A 19,323-nucleotide genomic window follows, 5' to 3' on the forward strand; every position below is an offset into this window, starting at 1 on the left:
TCCAGAAGCATGCATATACTGTAAAATTTTATTGATTCTCTGCAGATAAGGCGATCCTTTGGTTAAAACCAATCTAGTGGTAAGTTTCCAAGGGCAATCTTTCATGAGCTTCATAACTTTTTTTCCATACAAAACCTCACCAGCGTGCTCCACTAATTGTCCCGTCGATTCGATCATTAAACAAACTGTGTTTTTTTGCAAAACTACTCTCTCTAAGCAATTTTTCCGACTTTTCCAGTCGTCTATATCAAGATTGTGATGTTCACGATCTTTATCAGTAATGCTCAAATATCGGTCTTTAATCAATAATTCTTCGTAATCCGCCTAAAAAGTTAGCGATGAGCATTATTGAAAAAGATTTAGCTTCCAAATTTTACACATTATCATTCACATACTTGTATCGTAAAGGAATGATCCAATAGGTCAACCAAACTTTTAAATTTTGCTTCTTCCAAATCTAAACGATGTTCGACAATTGACATGAAAATTTGAAAAAAAATAATTATAGAAATAATGATAGTAAAAAAAAAAACTATTTTCTCTGACACTCTTTTAGGTTGTTCACGTTTGCAAGATTGACCAAAAATAAATTGAAGCATAATGATAAACTTCCAAAATTTTGGTTCAAAATCTAAAATTCGCATAATGAAATTAATAATTATTGCTGCTATGAAACAAACAGATAAATTTAAAAATTGATGAATATTAAAGTGATGCACGTGAGATTTAGTCAAAATTGGAACAACGGCACAAAATTGACTGTATGTAATGGGTTCTGTAAATTCAAAATCTTGTACAACTTCGTATTCTGAACTATAAATGCGTTCATTAGCAATCAAATCGGCGTTTCCTTTTTTTAATTCTTTGAAAAAGTCATCTCGGCGAATTTCCGTAAGAAGATTGTTCCTTAAAACATGCAAAGCAATTTAAGAATAAATTATTAACTTACATTTCATACTTACTTATCATCATCTGTGCGTTGTACAAAGTGTATATGAAAATTCATTCCTTTGGCGATATACTTCAACAAATTAAGTTGTGAACCAACTATATTGGTAACCGATCCCTCAGAATCTCGTAACAAATTAACGTAAGGAGGTTCATTAATCATATCTACTCTCAAAGTAAAGCCATGAAGATTTTTTATAAAATCGGGAAATAGTTGTATATTAGGTTTACAATTAAATGAACTATGAACTTTCTGAAATGGATCATACTGGTGAATGGTAGCATTATATGATGAAGATTTCAGAAAAAGTTGAGATGATTTCTCGGTAAAAAAATGAACAATCCGCATCATAGTTAAGTCTAAAAATTTTTTCGACCAAGCGTAATCAAGTATGCTATTATCGCACTCATGGGAAATACAGATCAATATAATTGATTTTTCTCTTGAAGACCATAATTGTTGATACAAAGTATCGATAACTCTTTTTATTGATGTAGTATTTGTATCAACAACGATGAATGTAGTTTTTGGATAAATATTAATTTTTCTCTTCTGATCGAATAAGTAATATCGTGGTAAGGTTGGTTTGAAAAGTATCGTTGGCGTATACGACTGTGAACTTTTCAAAAGCTCATTATGTATAGTAGAAATTGTCCAAGTCGGTAAATCATTATTGTAAATTACAACTATTTGATAAGTGGACGAAAAATTCGAATCGTAATGATTTCTTAAGTTCACGACACACTCAATTAAATTTTCTGAAGTTGTAAAGACGAGATTGACAACTGTGCACAATATCAAAAATAAAACAAAAACATCACCAAACATTGTGAGAATAAATTTTTTTTAAGTATCAGTCTAGTGACTCATGTTCAAAAGAAGAAAAATCATTCATTGTCATTATTAAATAGTTACCTTCAAAGGTAAATATACATAATGATCTTGCAGACTGTAAAATTTTTTAAGAGCAATTTTCTTTGAAATAAGTAGAAATCAATATCTGATCAATTTTTATGATACAAAATGTCGCTATAATGCCAAGACTATAAATAAAGTAATAATAGTTATAACTACCAGAGGATTATATGAAAAAGAAAAATGTAAAATTACAGAATATAAAAATTAATGTGTAGACTTATAAAATTCATTCACAAGACGAACAATTTTACTAAAAAATTTGAATTTTCTCCTCCCCTCCATGCTCTTTCAAAATATTAATTTACTCGTTTCCAGAACGAGCATGTTTTTATATGTCAATTGCAAATGTAGAGTTTCACTCGTTATCAAGGCCCTATGTTAGTCCTTGATGAATATCATAAATACTTGAAAGAAATAAATTAGCTTACTTCGTCACTTTTGTGTACCTAGAAAGAAAGATTTTATGTATAGAAATATGCTCGCTATAATCCATGTATAGTAATTTTGCAGACGACAGTGTCTAATGTCTACACAGTAGACAGCCGTGAGCCGACAGGCTATGTATACACTCAAAATAGAGACTTCAATCTAACCTGTACTAGCAAAGTAAATTAACAAAATTTTAATTGTAACTAAACAAATTGTTCATTCATTTATCGAAACATTTTTCTTTTTAATATTTTAAGTAAGATTCAGTAACATTTAATATGTCAATAAAAAACATATAATTATAAAAAATAACCTTGCAAACGTTGCTTATAGAATCTTAAACTTAAGTTGTTTGAGATTGAGTTTTCTATATCAAATTTTCAAATATTTCAGCATGAATCTTCCAATGTTGTGTATGCAGTCTCGAGGACTCTCTACATCTTCGGCTTTAAGTCAAGTGATAAGACTGACTCGTCTGAGGGTAGTTGATAACAGTGAAATTGGGAAACAAGCAATGGCAGAAGGAAAACCTCCTTATGTTTTCCATGTTTACAATAAAATGGGTGTTGGTTATATAGGTAATTTAATAAAGATGTTATAGAGTAAGCTTTGCTATATAATTTCTGTGCGTCAAATTTTCTTAGTGTTTTAGATCTATTGCTAATCATTGAATTTAAAACACATTTTTGATTAATTATATTATCTAAACATAATATATTTATTAGACATTCAGAATGTTTTCAAAAAAATAGTTATATATTCAATAAACAGACATCCTTGAAAAAATGAATTAACACTAATTAAAAACTTAAAAACTTAAAAACTTTTGTAAAAAATATTGAGTGATATTTACAAACTTCAAAAACTGTATTTGAAATTTTTATTATTGACACACCAATTACTATATTGTAAATAGAAGTTATTTCATTATCTTAGTTGTTACATTTAGATTTTAAATTTTTATGCAGAAGTATCCTTACCTAGTGTAAATTTTGATAAAGAACTTATTTGACATTTGTACATTTTTATTCAATTTGTTTTTTTCAGGAGACAGAGTTATGGTAGCAATAAAAGGAGAAAAGAAAAAAGGCATTCTTGTAGGATTAAAACAAAATCAAAAAAAGAAAGTACCTAAATTTGATACCAATAATCTTGTCCTCATAGAAGATAATGGATCACCAATCGGTACAAGGATTCATGTACCAATACCACATATTTTGAGGACCCTCATGAAAGAAAAAACTCATTCAAAGGGAGCAGATTATACTAAACTTATTGCTATAGCCTCAAGATTTATTTAGGGTTTATGAATGTTAATATAGAATTAATTTAATATTGTAAAAATTTTAATAAACTTAAATGTTATGTTGTAATCTAAAGAACTAATTTTTTTTATTAAAACAAACATAAAATGTTTTTGTTGTATTTATCATATTAGTAAATAGTTTTTGACCTTAGAAAAAAGGAATAACTCTTTTTCAAAAACGAAAAAAAAAACAATAAAATTTTCAGGTGCAATATATTGATTACGATAAAGATTAAAATCATTGAATTTTCATTATCGTCAATTTCCTTGAATAATTTCGACTTAAAATCAAGTCAACTTTTTTATGTTATCGAGCGAGTCATTTCATCAATATTTGGTTTAGCTCCCTCTAGCGATAAAATAATAAGTTAACTTTCCAACCAAGTTTCGTTTTTGTGTTCACAGTTCAAGCCATTTTGCTTATGCTGACCTGTTGGTGGAAGAAAGACAGATATAAAACGGAAAAGACCTCCGTAGCAGAATTGGGAGACAAACTCGTGCTCGTGGCTTGAACTAATGGCGACCCACGTCGGAACACGCCGACTTGTGTAACACCGGCTTAAACGAAGAGTACGACTTCTGCAAGACTCCCAGTGCTTTCTCCCATAGCCTGAACTGTTAATCAAGACATCCAGTACATAAAAAGTTTTAAAACTTACCAAGTAAATCATTAATTACTACTGTCATGGGTAATGTTCATGCCGGATCTGCGGCTGCTCCGCCACCACCGATGGGTTTTGCACCCGCACCACCTTCATCAGCTGAATCTGATAAGGATGTCACAAGCCTTGGACCCCCAGCAGAGGCTGGTGATAGCTTACCTTATCCTGGCACCATGGAGGAACTTCATAAAAAGTGCAAAGGTACGTTTTTTGTATGAATTTTTCTTGGTTTTTGTATAACGTTGTAAGCTCTCTTGCACTCTGCAATTGACATGCATATCAATAAGAAAAATATCTCAGTTTCTGATGAAATATCACCTAAAATTTATGAAAACATGTTTTGTCTAGTATGTCTTGGGACATTTTTTGATCTACAATTGTTAGAATATGTATCATTTACAATATTGGAAGAGATGTAACTGATGACTTTGCATTTTAACTTTTATCATGAATGCAAATCAATATCTGCTTCCTGCAATAATAATTTTCAATTTTCTTCAGATATATTCCCAACAAACTTTGAAGGTGCAAAGTTGATGCTGAACAAAGCTCTTAGTAGTCATTTTCAAATTTCTCATACTATCAACATGAGCTCTATGATGCCTTCAGGATACAGGTAAAAATTTATCCATTTGTTTCTGATAATTTCAATTTAAAAGTACATTTTGTTATATAAAATAAATTTTTCCAGATTTGGCGCTACATACGTCGGCACAAAACAAATTTCCCAAACAGAAACGTTTCCTGTTTTAGTGGGAGACATTGATCCTTCGGGAAATCTCAATGCAAATATTATTCATCAACTCACTCAAAGAATCAGAGGAAAGGTAGCAACACAAGTTCAAAGAAGCAAATTTACAGCTGTACAAATGACTGCTGATTATCGTGGCGATAGTTATTCAGCATCAGTTACTTTGGGAAATCCTGATGTTCTTAATAACTCTGGTGATTATAAATTTATCCATTTAAAATATTGTTTATAAAATCATTAAGTAATTGTATATAATTTAATATTTCAGGTCTAATGGTGTTGCATTATCTTCAAAGTGTGACATCTAATTTGGCACTTGGTGGTGAACTTATTTATCAACAAGGTCCAGGGATTCCAGGTGGATATGTATCAATTGCATCAGCTGCTGGACGTTATACAGTTGGCGATTCGATCATAAGTGGAACTTTGGGTGAGTTGAAAATTATGTTAATGATTTTAAACTTACAACAATTTCAATAGTCTACACAAGTAATGTTTTCTTGAAAGTTATGCACAATTAATCAATTACATACTGTTTTATTATAGGTCTGGCTGGTTGCCATTTGTGTTTTTACCAAAAAGCTAGTCCACAATTGCAAGTAGGCGCAGAACTGGAAGTTAATAGTAGAATGCAAGAAGCAATTGGTACCATAGCTTATCAAGTCGATTTACCCAAAGCAGACTTAGTTTTTAGAGGTTTGTTCTTTCACATATTTTTTAGCGATTGAAACAATTATTTTCTTAATTGCAAATATAAACAAATAATTCTTATGCTATGTACTATTAAATTAATTGGTACTCAAAAAATAATAATTTCCTTACAGGTAGCATTGATTCAAACTGGTGCATTGGTGCTGTTTTGGAAAAAAGACTTCAACCACTGCCTTTGACATTTGCACTTAGTGGTATGCTTAATCAATCTAAAAACCAGTTTAGGTTAGGCTGTGGCCTAATTATTAATTAAATTGTTACTTGTGGAATAAAGTTGGAATTTCATGAAATTTGTAAAATAATTTCATGAACAAAATGATATTATATTGTATCGTGAATGAGGTGCAAAGTTTGCATTTGTGTCATATAACAATTTTTATACCACTTTCATAAAAATCATTGTTTTTATTAGATAGAATAAATTGAACCATTTTACAAAATCAATTTAAATTATTTTTATTTGTATATTACTTCAAAATTAGTATATCTTCATAAATATTTTTTGATTCTAAATAGTATCCTTGTAAAATGGAATGATGAACTTAAAAACTATTTTCATAAAAAAAATTTTTGATTCATTTTGACTGACCATCAAAATTATTGAAAATGGAAAACATGAAAAAATTGTTCTTCAATGAATGAACTATGTTTTTCTATAATGTAGGGTTTGTTTCGTTATGCTTTGCCATTTACTTCAACAATTCAATTTTCAATTATTTATAGATAATTGTATAACATTTATCTGATTGTGAGCATAAATTTGAAATCTATTGTTAAATGACACATAAAACTATAATAACAACTGTTAAATTCCAACTGCTTAATGTGAGTCAGAGGATCAATTTGTATATTTCTCGAAATGAACAACACCAACATTTTTCTATCCTTGATTGCTATTTGTAAATTATGAACTGCGCGTTTTCCAAAAATTGTGTTGAATTTTTCTAAGAGCAATATTGTAAATATATTACGATTGCATTGAATTTAAAATTATTGGTTTATGAAAAGTTTTACTGGCAGTTAATAATTCAATCTTAACAGCAATTTATTCAAGTACTTATGCTTGAGATTAATGTGTACATGATACTTTACATCTTGTCTATTAAATAGGTAAGTTTCATGACTGCAGCAAAATGACTCATGCTCAAGAACTGCCTAAAAACGAAGTGCTTTATTGCATTTTCTCACTCTGTTGCTAAAACATTTTTCAATTTGACGTATTCAGTGGTTGAATTTGAATGTTTTTTATTTCTAATTTTCAAAAAAGACGCAATTGTTAACCATATTTTAGATGTAAGTTACTCATTAATCACATATCGTTCCTGATTTACGAACAATTTTGTTTTGTAGAGATTTTTGACTTTACATATGCTGTTGATTTTTAATGTATAAATAAATAAAACCAAATAAAATCTGAGAAATATTATAACAATTATAGTTTTTACTTTATTTTATTCAAATCACTTTTTTAAGTAGCCAAATTGGAATGCTAATACTCATGAATGTAGATATATAAGAGGGAAAACTTGGCGTTAAAGCTTAGCTAGTGTACTTGGTGATCAACAATTCAAATGACCCTGAATTGAAAGGCGCAACGCAAAAAGGATGAGAATCAAGAATCTTGGATTTCCGTTCAACGCGATGGAGCAAGTGGTAAAATTTGCAAGTTATTTTACCAAATATGGATGTTTAATTATTCGAGGTAAAGGAATAAATTTTTACCAGCGATTCGCTCGCGGAAACGTAGGCTCGCGAAACGACTAGCTGGAGTATCGAGGAGAAAAAGAAATCTTCATTACGCCCGACGCTTTGTAAGTCCGAAGTATAGGCGCATTATACATGTACGGCGCGTTTGTAAAGAGCTGGTATTGTATCGGCGAGCTAGGCTATTCGACGATTCCGAAAGAGCCGAGCTTCGTATATATACATGCGCAATTGGCAGGTTGCATTGCTCTCCAGCAGCGCTCCGAGCTCTGCGAAACATTATATAGCCGTTCGAGTCTCGCAAGTTCGCATACACACACACGCATATAACTTGACGACTCATTTTTCTCTCTCTCTCTCTTTTGCGCGCGCTGTGTTTCTTTTTTCTAGTATTATGAACGGTCAGAAGCAACGGGCACAAGCATATGAGGCTAGCTCCGCGGCTACCAGAGCAACGAGCATCGGAGGCTTCGCCTTTGCAACTCCCCGCTCCGAGCGATTGCAGCAGCAGCAGTGGTCGTGCTCGCGGACTCGTCGAACTCGCGCGAGAGCTTTGCCGCGCGCGCACTTATTACTGCATTCGCTCGTTCACTTGGTGCAACTTGGCTTTTTAGACGTCGAGATTGGCTCGTGCGCTGGACACTGCTGCAGCAGCTGTGAATTGTAGCAGTTTTTTGACAATCGACGAAATGTGCCCGAGGGCCCAACGCGTGGCTCTTTCAACTTGGTAGACTTTACGATCGCCGAGCGTGCATAATCGTTATCAGTGCTTTTCGAGTATTTTCGAACGCTTCGAGACACGACAATTAAGCGAGTTTTTAGTTCTTCGTCCTGTGAATTTGCTCAAGTACCTTTTTTCTCTTATAAAAGACGAGAGTGCGCGAATCAACTCCACGATCTCATTGAATCTGGCAGCAATATGAGCTGTGAAACAGGTGGGTCAACTTTTCTTTCTTCATTTTTTTTTTGCAAAATTGAGAGCATACTTTGCTCATTGTAAACAATGAAAAAATTAATGCGAAAATTGCAAAATATCGAGCCGGTACTTTTATCGCTTCTCTTGACATCTTCAAAAAATGCAGTTCCAGGATTAAACATAAATTATTTGATTACAAACGAGTCAAACGTTTAGTTTCGCAAGTTTGAACTTTTAAGTACCAAAGAAAAATAAAGAAAAACGGTTCACCTAAATTTGATGTAGTACATTGTTGTAAAAATAAAGCGTGTTGAGCTTACACTGGGCCAGGGGTGAAATACGAGACATTCAGATCCAAAAGTATAGAAGAAAAACATACACTTGCCATGGAGAAAACTCAAGCGACACTTACCACAGACTCAACGCTTCAAAATTCTACTCGAGTTTTAAAAGAAAAAGAGTCCTTGATCGGTGTTAAATCTAATTATAGATGCGCGACACATACATATAATACACAGGCACATGCTTAAACTCAGAGTCTGTGTAGGATCGATCTGCTTAACTTATAAGATACACATAGGAATTTTGAAACGTCCGCACCAGTTCATTTGACGAGGTACATGTCTCTCGGATGCGTTTCCAAATTTATGTCAGATTGAAGACTCCTCATCAGTACGTGCACGTGGCCCGGCCGATCGCGTATATCATCATAAAAAGGGGCCTGACCGCATCGCGACCCCCTTTGACAGCTAGATAAACACGATTGACAAATGATCTCTTCGACACTCTAGGCGGACGGTTCGTGTCGACAAGTGCGCCCCGTGCAATCGTATACATACCTACAGACTCCGATCGTATTTGGTTGTGGCGCCATGCCACGACTCGGCTGATCCGCGCATCTCGATATAAGATCGCGCGAGCGACCCGATCTGATATCCATATCGGATTTTCAGGCGTGTACGCGAGCGGGTTGAATGGAGCCACAACGACTGCGACGACAACGGCCCACGAGCACGTGTAGTCTGACTTTATTGTACTCACAACAAGCCGATCAATGAGCCAGTCTATAATATTATTGTTGTTTTTCGATCGCGCGCGCACGACGACGACGACTACGACGGCGACGACACTCAGAGTTTGTTCGATTGATAATTAGTCACGCGTGCGCGCGCGAGCCAGTATAAACAAAATACAGTACGTGTCATCGCGGGTCAGTAAGAAAAACGAACGAGCCGAATTATCGCTGCGAGATTCGCGTCTATGAAGCACGACGATATAGGCCCCGGTGCAAGCTCGTGGCCAGGAACGGGCTTCCGTGTAGCCTATCTGGCTGCTCGCACATACGCACACTTATACTCGATTCCGATGTGTAGTGGTGCACGCAGAGCCGATGACGCACCGTTGTTAAATGTTCGCTGCGTTCCTTTTTTTTTTCCTCTTCGCCATAATAACACAGGCTCGTATACAAGCGGCATGAGCAACACCGACGACGACGACGACGACGACGCGCGTCTTACGAGAAAGAGTCGCTCGCTCGCCTATATCGAATTAATTATTCGATTGTTTGCGTTTTGCCACAGGAAGTTTAGACTTTCGTTGCTTCGCGCGAACGACTGCGAAGCGCGCGCACGCGACAGACGCACACTTTGCCCACTCCATTATAACATTAGTCCTTTGTGTGTGTCTCTCGTGCAGCTCTTCCAAGTGCGATTGCTCCGAGTCGCTCCGAAGCATGTGTATTAGGAACTCGTAGCATTTTTATGGATGATTCGTCGAGGCTTTTCCAGCATTTGTGCCCTTTTGTTCATCTAACTTATGGGGATTGGTATTGGCAATGCTATTTCATCTTCGTGCATTTTTCAAGCTTTATTCCAGACCAATACATACCTGCAGAAGTTAATTAATTTAACTTTCAAACTTGTATGAAACTTGCGCCAATATTTTTCAAAAATCGTAAACAATTGACTCGATTCGATTCCATAACGACATATGGGGAAATCGTGGACGTACATGAACAGATTGAACCAGATTTTACTTGAAAGTAAAAGCACTCCGAGTGTATTCAACTGTATCATAAATCATATTTTAATAACTCAAATATTTGAAATTAATAAAGTAGTAAAAATATATCTATGCAAAAATTGCACGTCAAACTTTCTTTTATTACACCACTCATAAACTTAGATCCAAATGTCAAAATTATGAAATTGATTTTAAAATTGTGCGCTAAATTAAAAATTTTATGATATTTTATATGAAGTTGGTAAATGAAACGGTAGAAAACTTTAAAAAGACAATTGAAAATGATTCGTAGGCAAGTCGTAAAAAACAACTGGAATTATGATTTATGACGTTCTTGGAGTATGTCCAATTTTACTAAAATGCACGCGATGACTCGATCAAACGCCAACGAGATAAAATCAAGGCTTTAAGTGCACCCAAGAGAGAAGAACAATAAAATTAAAGCTTGAGAGAGAGAGAGAGAGAGTACAAACAGCTAAAACGGAGCAATCTATTGTACTTTGTATACGTCGGCGTTCTTGCCTGTCGGTACATGCTGCTCGGGCCATATGTTACTTGCAGCTTATAAAACAGAGAAAGGAACACACAGATATACGTATGGGAGAAGGATGAGCTCCGACGGAGAGGTGGAGCGAGAAAGGATTCTTCAAAATGGCGTTTTTCGCGAACTTTCTCGCTCGGTAGCCGCTTGTACACCTATGCGAGCATAAAACGCGTATCGTGTCTGTATACTTACTGGCGCGTGTATCATGTCTCGAGCGAATGCTACACGCGCGCGTATACGCGTAATACGCGGCGAATCGCCGCGGTCTAGACACAATTGACTCCGCCTTTCGTTCGATCGCGGAGCGTGCGCGCCTCGCGATGCGTACGAAGTATCTCGCTCTGCGATGACTCGTGTCGGTGCTCTGCTTTTCGCGAATCAGCCACGCGCGCTGGACAAAATTTGAACGGCAAAAAACGTTTGGCTTCCAGGAAAAGAGTAGTCAAATTGCGGGTTAATAGACTCTATCTCGAATTCAATGTCCCGCGCGCGATCATTAGCCTCGCGGCTGTTGGACGGAAATTTTTATCGTTACATTCGTCACCGCGTATTGCTGTCTATATACTGCTTTGCAAGGCGCAAGTGTCAAACTCTCGGGTGCGCGCGATAAGTGAGATCCGTATATACGCGCGGTCGGTGTCGTCGCGCCCGATGGACGGATTATATACCACGTAACTTGCTCGGGAGTTTTTTATCTCCGATTGACGAGTTTACACGATGACGAGACGAAGATGACTAGATCTCGCGTGGATGCGATTATATTATAATGCTACATACGCTTCGATCGCGGCACCCTCTATTTTATGCGGGGTCAAAGCGTCAATCAAACGGTTGATTATCGAGTCGTTATAATATATATTCATCATCAGATGTATAACCGCAAGTGCGTCTGTTTTAAGCCGACTCTTATCACCTAGTTTTTTTTTCTCTATTCTTACACTCGTTTTCCTCGTTTTTTTGAAACCTACAAAATGTAACATGTAAACATTATATACCGCTCGTACATCAATTTATATTACGTAGACATAGCTCGGAGAGAGAGAGAGAGATCGAGCAAGTAGCTCTCGAGCTTGATAAGAGCCTTTTTATTACACGACTGATGCAAGCACTCGAAAGCTCGTAAAATCAAAAGTATCTTACGATCTAAAATGCGCATGTTCATTTAATGCGTGGATCATTAAATTATTTTTGTATTTGTGTATCAGTGCACTTCAAAAGCTCTTTATATATAAGCTTACTTGGGGATCTTCACATTCGACAAGTGAAAAACAAAAGTGCTCCATCTTGTTTATACGTTTTTTTTTTTTTTTTTACAAGTAGCGCAGTTGGCAAATGTATAATTGCTTGCATTAGCAATGCGCGACTATTTGAGCAGCGCGTTTATTTCTATCGGCGTTTTGAACCGCGACTCAAAAGGTGTACGCACACTCGCATACATTCGCGAGTATTATAAAAAAAAATGCTCAAAATATTGTGCAACGCGCGCAGCACATTCATTTACTCGTGCACGTATGGTTAATGAATAATAGAAACTTCGTACGTCGCATGGTTCGATGGATTTTTCGGCATGAACGTTCTCGATGTTTGCACTGGAAGTCAGGCTAATTGACTCTATAGTGCGTCAATTCCATAAGCAAAAACAAAAGTTGGTAGGCCTATATGCCGAGCGATCAGTAATAGTAAAAGTTTTCTGTAGTCACCTAGGAAGCTCACTGGCAAAAGGAGCTGCAGCAGCAGTCTTTGGCTCAGCCAAGTCGATCGTAAGATTTTATCGTTTGCTCGCGCGCGCGCGTTCAAGCATTAGGAGCTAGAGGTCGAGTGCTGCTGCAGGCCGAGGCGAACTATGTAGCTCGGTATATAGCTCTGGCTCGCATGCACAAAAGGTACAAGAGTCTATATTATAACTATACACACACATGGCTAGCTCGGCTCAGCTGCAGCAGCAGCAACAGCAGTCGCGCGTCCATAGCTGTAAAATTCATTGCGTCACGGCCGGCCGTGCGCTTACATGCGAGTTCCTTACTTATTTCCTTCTCTCGTTTTTTTTCTCCTTTTTCTCTCGTTTTTCGCGCCCGAGCTCGCGACTACGACCGTACTCCGACTCAATTTGCTCGTTGAGACGCTACGTGCGCGATACCCGTACGCACGCGCACATGTACATAATACGCGCAAGCTCTACTGTATATGGCATTAAGTCTTGGCATTGTTTCCTCGCTTTTCCTCTCGCACGATTGCTCTCTCGCTCCATTCTCGTTCTCTCTCTCTCTCTCTCTCTCTCTCTCTCTCTGCGTTATATACTGCGTATGTAGCTGCGTGCCTATATAATACACACTATGGGTGTTTCACAAGGAAAATATTACGCGCGCTCTCGGGCTGTTTCATTCCTATATTCATGCACATTTTTCGTGCCTACAGCAAAGTAGATGCATTTCTTTGACTTTTTGCTGTCGCTCGCAGTTTCACGAAAATTGAGCGAATTCCAAGATTGAAAAATTATATGGCGCGCTCGAAGCGCGACTCTTGACGGATCGCGATCGTTGCTGCTGCTGCTGCATTGGACGGTGGCGGCGGCAGAAAAACCGATTAACATTCCGAGCTCGTCGTTACGTACGGCTGGAAATTTCAATAATGTCACTAGGTCACGATACATTGGGAGCGATAAGGCGTCGTGCGTCGCAATAATAACGCCTAGCCTGCCGCGGCACGTACTCGAGGCTCGATATGCTCATGTGTATGCGTATAATATGCCACTGCACGTGTAGATGTATTGTCGCGGCGCAGAAGCAGCAGCAACTTGGCAGAGAGAACACGACTCGTACGAATCTCACGAGTGCGCGAGCATTGAGCGATCGTCCAAGATCGGCTAGCGGCGCTCCAATGCAGCACATGCACGGGCAATTACAAATTTATATACCTGCTGCACTCGTTTATAATAATATATGAGGCACACGCACAAACACACGCATAATGCAAAATACACAGAGTCCTCGAGTCGTACGCCCGAGCCGATCACAGAGAAATAGTATAAAAACGACACTCGAAGTTAAAAGCAGTACAATATAGGTTTAATCCAGCCTCTGGTATGCACCGCACAAACGTCACTTTGGCCTCGCGCTGTCCCAATGTCGGCCGGTGAAGACGTTGCTGCGTTAAGGCCAGTTGAGACTCGACTGAAACTTCAGGACCATTGGATCCAAACTATATACAAGCTCTCGTGCCTAGCTGCTATCTCTATGGGACTTTATCTCGACCGATGCAGCAAATCAATTTATAGCTAGTGGTCGATTGGTCGATATAGCCAATACTTCGAGCCGTATAATAAACATGTGCGATGATGGAATAGAGCTGGAGTCGATGTCTGGTGTACGCTGCATCGGACTGTGATAGTCAACTGAGAACTCTAGAGCTATCGAAGCTCTAACCATTTAACTCGAAGTCTATATGTGTGAGAGAGAGAGAGAGAGCTCAGTTTGTCTGTGAGCGTGTACATGATAATGTTGTTCGCGAAACGTCATATCTCGACGACTGATTACACGAGCCTCGAGGCGCACGTATATATCATAATAACAACAATATATAATAACGTAACGATACATGTATGTATATAAGTCGCCGAGCTCGAGCTCGGTCGCATTCGCTCGCGAATCCGTACATAGCATATGACATACCTTTATATATAGGCTCGTCTTTGAGTGCGGGTGTGCGCACCGCTAGGCCAGCAGCAGCAGCGCACAGAGCCCTCTTTTATCGCCGCGAATCGTATTCGTAATACACGCTGCAGCATGGCCTTGCCCACATTCTCTTGCGTTCGCTCGAACGAGCTCCATGCTGAATATATAACACAACGCAGGAGTTTGCGTTTTATATAAAAATGCCAGTGTGAAAGTAGCGAGCGCAAACATATACATATTTTTCGTGCTTTATGAAGATGGGACGAATATAAGGCTTATCTGTAAACGAGCGCGTCCACTGTCGTATACGTATTCCTCTGTCCTCTGTCCTGCGAGCTCGACGCGTCGCTCATTTTCACAGAGCTCCGACTCGAAATACCAAGGCCTCCATTTATTCTTCGCTGCCCGTCAGCGGCAGCTTTATAACATCGTCACTTTCCTCTCTCTCACTCTCTCTCTCTTTCTCGATCTGGTGCTCTGGTGGGTGTGTGCTCGTTCTTGTTCCCTTTTCCGCCTCGGCTTCGGTAATTCTCCGAGGAGATGGTTGTCGATCGTTACACTTTTTTCATACTCATGCGTGTGCAATTGATCGACGTCGTGAAGTTATAATTGCTTCTCATATGTATATAGTGCACGAGGCACATATATAATATATAATGTAATATACATAACGATGACGTCGAGCTCGATCCAGTTTCGCGTGGATGACTTTGTGTTACCCGATCCCTTGAATGAATGCCAATGATCGAGCTCTCTCTATGGCCGTTGCGAATGAATGAAAGAGAGCTGACGTCGAGCCTCGTTCATGTAAGGCAATATATTAAGGGGTTTAGTACTGCAACGACTCAAAACGTAAATCTAGCTTAGTAGGGATGACCCAGAGTTAAAGTAATATCTGCAATGATAAAAATATATTGGGTTAGCTTGGTCAGAGCCCTGATTTCGCTCTATTTACACATTGAGCTGTTGCAGCACTAAACGCCTTTTGATTCATGAAACGCTTACGCACATTATAGCAACGTTGCTCTACGAAAGATCACCTCTCATTTTCTTGCACGCGCATGCATATACTCCTCGAGATATTATATATTTCGCGCGGTACTTCACTATCGAGTCCGATACGTCGAAAAAGCTTGCGTATATTTATGTGTATGGACACCCGACACCGACGAGCACATCTCGGCCCGCGCGTGGACTCCGCCACGATGATCGCCACATTACACGCATAATATACTTAATAATAATTCTTGCTATTGTCATACGATACATTATACATACGCAAGAGTTAAGTAACGCATACACATCCAGGCTATCGAGCTGCGTGTGCAGGTTGCGTAAAATTTTTACACTGGAAAGCTCCGAAGTGCACTTCACGAGTCGATTTGCCGATGCGTCGATTTTGCGGAAAAAAAAAACATTCGAAACGATATCTCGTAAGATTGACAGGTTGCAGGTCGGCGCGTCCGACGGAACCGATCAATCGGATCGAGACGAACTAGTTCAATATTGGAGCAATAGTTGGGTGCAATGGGATGAACTCCGAAAGGAAAAATAACAAACAAAAACGTAGCAGCTCTCTTGAAATAACATCAAGCGTGAAAAGAGTTTAGGTATTTGGGGTTTTCTTTTATTTTACTGCATGAGCTTGCACTTATTGTATAAGCGTGCGACGACACTGAACGTCCCTCGGAACTTGGCGTACACGTGCCATCTAAAACATACAGTCATGGAGCAAACAATAATCGCTGTATTTGTGTATTATGTATTCTTTTAAGAACGTGTGTTGAGAACCTCTGAACTAAGCACTCGAGTCAACCAAGTCAACGTTTTTCAAACTTGACTCGACGCCCCCGCAGCTAATTTTTTGTTTATACTATATTGCATCGAGCGTACAAAAAACGTGGCTGTATCGACAGGACTAGTTCTTTTTTTCTTCGCAGCTCGTTTTGCATTTCACTTCGCTCATATGCACGTATGGTAATTTTTCTTATTTTTTTTTGTTTTAAATATTTCAGCTCGACGTACGCAGCTCGTGAAAAGCGTGCCTGCGTGTTTCGCTAATACCGCGCCGACCCGCAGCTATACATTATATATTACACATGTACTCCCGAGTTATACACGGCTGCTCAATGCCGCCGCCACCGCAGTCGCGAGTACGGTACTTTTGCATGTACATTGAGTGTGTCATGCTCGGCGCAATGCGACGCTTATTGTTTTACGCATTAAATTAGTTTTCGAACTGCTCGTGGCATCGTACATTGCACGTACAAGAAGTCGTAGCTTTAAGCTGGCTGAATATTTTTGCAAGTTTTTCAATTCCTTCCTGGCTCTCGATGTAATGGAGACTCGACGGAGTCATTAAATTGAATAATTATTGTTCGATTTCTGCCGAAAGATAGTGGTGAATGTAATAAATATACAAATATTTTTCATAAGTTCCAGAGTTCAATGGACGTTAATCAAATTATCAATCGATTAGAATCAAAGCTACCATGTAGCACTTGAAAAAACTTCCCAACTGGGCTGATACGCGTGGATGCATACAACATCACAGCATAAATTAGAGGCACGAGACATGAATTACGCTCTTTGCAAGTTGACTCTTGAGACGCGGCGAGTCGCGATAATGAGCGAGCGTAATCGTCGGGCAACGGGAGCCGTCGCACCGAGACAGAGAGAGAGAGAGAGAGATTAGCCAAGGACGTTGAAGATAAAAGCGCGACTACTACGCGTACGTATTTCGCGAGATCAAAACCGGCCCACACGCGGTACACTGCACGATAATAATGCATACGACACGCACAGCAGACCTCCTTCTCCTTCTCCTCCTTGCGGCGCTGTAATATATGGTATAGGCCGCACTGCACCGGAGGGATATATCTCGGGTCTGCGTATAGGTGACGGCCGCGGCGTCGTCGCATCGTCTACGTCGACGTAGAAACTACTGCGCCTGCAGCCGTGACGTCACACGAGCGCCACCACCGCCTCGGTCGACGTCTAATCGGACACGAGCGATAAAAGATAAGACCCCGACGTGCACGAGAGCCGCAGCTAGCAGCAGCGCATGCAGTCGCGAGCGAGAGTCAAGTGTTATCCTGTCGCGCGCGCCACGCGTACTCGCGTACAGCTGTACTGTACTCGTAAGCAAAGCATCATCGTGTAACGAGCTGTTGTGTCGATCGAGGCGGCGAAAAATGAGACAATACTCCAAGCGGCTTTGACTCTTTGACGCAAATTTTCGGACCTTACTTAAACATTTGTTTGACTATTATAACCGCTAGGAAGATATTTGCCGACCACCTGCGATCTCACGGTCAGGTATTCAGCTTCCGACTTCCGTATTAGCGGTCCGCAAGTCCACAATCGCGACACATTATAATGGATGAATCCCTCGGGACCCGAGTGGAGCGATCGAGCAACGGTATAATGCAGCAGTGACATGTGTGTACAGGGACGCGATGAGACGGAAACTCGTTAGAGGTATAACATTAAATACGTGTTAGCTCCGCGCGCACACGACCAAATGAAAAATCACTACAGCCATACAACTTTCGAGACCACAGAGTTAGACACAGATTGATGTATATGCGTAGCGTGTAATATGCGGGCCTCGTGCTTCTTATTTACTCTTCCAAAATGGACTTAAAAAAAAAAAAGTTTTACAGATACGGCTTATTGATTTTAACGGGAGATACGATTGTTTTCCTAATGTCAGCGGCAGCAGCAGCCCAATGGCATACATATTTTTTTTTTTTTTTAGGTGTTTAGCTCGTTTTCGGCATCTCGTATGCGGTTCGTTCTTGTGGCCTTTGCGCCGCCTACTTTGGCTCGTGTTTATTATTATGCAACGCAACGCAACGCAGCACCACTACTAGTGCGCTCGGACACATACACACGCACGTCACTCAAATAGTTATGTACACATATACACATATAGGCACACAAACAATTGCCACGTCTAATGTACATACAAACACAAACTCTTGCATTGGCTATTGTATACCTCAAAACGCTCTATATATTTTATAGGTACATAACACACAGACGCGGAGCGTAAAACATTATATACATAAGCGCTATCAATAAAAGTATATGTATACTACGCTCCATATAAAAAAAAACTGTGTGAAGCTCCGATCGCGCATTTCCTTCGGCTTTTCACTTGCTTCATCGCCAAGTATAAACGTTAAGTATACGTAATTCACGCGCGAGTAACGAATAAGTAAGCGCGAGTAAAAAAGACGCTCCGTTTTATCGATCGAAATTATAAGTAGCGATCGGAGCGGTAAAAAATTTTTAAAAAATATAACGAGTCCTTTTTGGAGAGGGAAGTAAAATACGATTGGTGTCATTTCTGCAGCTTGTGTGTATAGTGCCCTAGTTGATATAGACACCAGTTGGCTGCAGCTATACAAACAACATCCCGCACCGAGTCTCAAGCAGATGAGCTTTGCAACCCTCGCACACCTCTCGCACACCAGCTCTCGCCTCGCCGGCCATTCGTCCGACTGCTGTATACAAAATAAAGCGTTATACACCCGCACTCGGATGTACACGGCTTTTTTTCTCTGTGCTGGTTTCCTTAAAAAATGCAGCATATGTGCGAGCCCATAGGCTGTTCACACATTAAGGGCAGCTGAAGCAGTGACGAGGGGCAGTTAGCATACGAGGTAGTTTTTTTTTCACCTTCCTGCTCCCCCGGTGGGCAACTAGTTGATAAGAATTTAAAAAGGCCGCATT

The 19,323-nt window shown here is 39.1% G+C and overlaps 3 protein-coding genes across 6 annotated transcripts in view; all 3 read left to right on the forward strand.

The window, feature by feature from the left end:
* Window positions 1-2,212: 2,212 nt before the first annotated feature.
* LOC106658871 (39S ribosomal protein L14, mitochondrial) lies at window positions 2,213-3,675 on the forward strand. 2 transcript variants are annotated; one of them, XM_014381014.2, is made up of 3 exons: window positions 2,213-2,473; window positions 2,690-2,874; window positions 3,344-3,675. In XM_014381014.2, exons 2-3 carry the CDS (start codon window positions 2,691-2,693, stop codon window positions 3,595-3,597), a joined length of 438 nt encoding a protein of 145 aa, XP_014236500.1. In that variant the 5' UTR covers window positions 2,213-2,473; window position 2,690; the 3' UTR covers window positions 3,598-3,675. The 2 variants fall into 2 exon arrangements, with proteins under 2 accessions (XP_014236500.1, XP_014236501.1); XM_014381015.1 differs by having other exon boundaries at window positions 2,460-2,552.
* Window positions 3,676-4,027: 352 nt separating this feature from the next.
* On the forward strand, window positions 4,028-7,159 carry LOC106658754 (mitochondrial import receptor subunit TOM40 homolog 1). The gene is made up of 6 exons (XM_014380858.2): window positions 4,028-4,465; window positions 4,766-4,880; window positions 4,956-5,209; window positions 5,284-5,445; window positions 5,562-5,711; window positions 5,840-7,159. Exons 1-6 carry the CDS (start codon window positions 4,288-4,290, stop codon window positions 5,977-5,979), a joined length of 999 nt encoding a protein of 332 aa, XP_014236344.1. The 5' UTR covers window positions 4,028-4,287; the 3' UTR covers window positions 5,980-7,159.
* An 890-nt stretch (window positions 7,160-8,049) lies between these two features.
* Window positions 8,050-19,323, forward strand: part of LOC106658582 (myb-like protein Q) — a 38,186-nt gene continuing 26,912 nt past the window's right edge. The window contains exon 1 of one of the 3 annotated variants that reach the window (XM_023461524.1): window positions 8,050-8,365. In XM_023461524.1, coding sequence (XP_023317292.1) covers window positions 8,350-8,365 — 16 coding nt within the window. In that variant the 5' untranslated portion in view covers window positions 8,050-8,349. The remainder of the gene's footprint in view (window positions 8,366-19,323) is intronic. The other 2 variants (XM_023461523.1, XM_014380587.2) reach the window with 2 other exon arrangements.

This window comes from Trichogramma pretiosum, unplaced genomic scaffold (genome assembly GCF_000599845.2).
Source record: "Trichogramma pretiosum strain Unisexual culture from Peru unplaced genomic scaffold, Tpre_2.0 scaffold2, whole genome shotgun sequence".
NCBI classification, from domain to species: domain Eukaryota; kingdom Metazoa; phylum Arthropoda; class Insecta; order Hymenoptera; family Trichogrammatidae; genus Trichogramma; species Trichogramma pretiosum.

Excerpts from the sequence above, each read along its gene's own strand:
- LOC106658871 (XM_014381014.2), top strand. The coding sequence starts at position 2,691 with ATGAATCTTCCAATGTTGTGTATGCAGTCTCGAGGACTCTCTACATCT. Across the intron at positions 2,875-3,343 it reads AATGGGTGTTGGTTATATAG|GAGACAGAGTTATGGTAGCA; the intron begins GTAATTTAATAA and ends TGTTTTTTTCAG.
- LOC106658754 (XM_014380858.2), top strand. The coding sequence starts at position 4,288 with ATGGGTAATGTTCATGCCGGATCTGCGGCTGCTCCGCCACCACCGATG. Across the intron at positions 5,210-5,283 it reads TGATGTTCTTAATAACTCTG|GTCTAATGGTGTTGCATTAT; the intron begins GTGATTATAAAT and ends TTAATATTTCAG. Across the intron at positions 5,712-5,839 it reads AGCAGACTTAGTTTTTAGAG|GTAGCATTGATTCAAACTGG; the intron begins GTTTGTTCTTTC and ends ATTTCCTTACAG.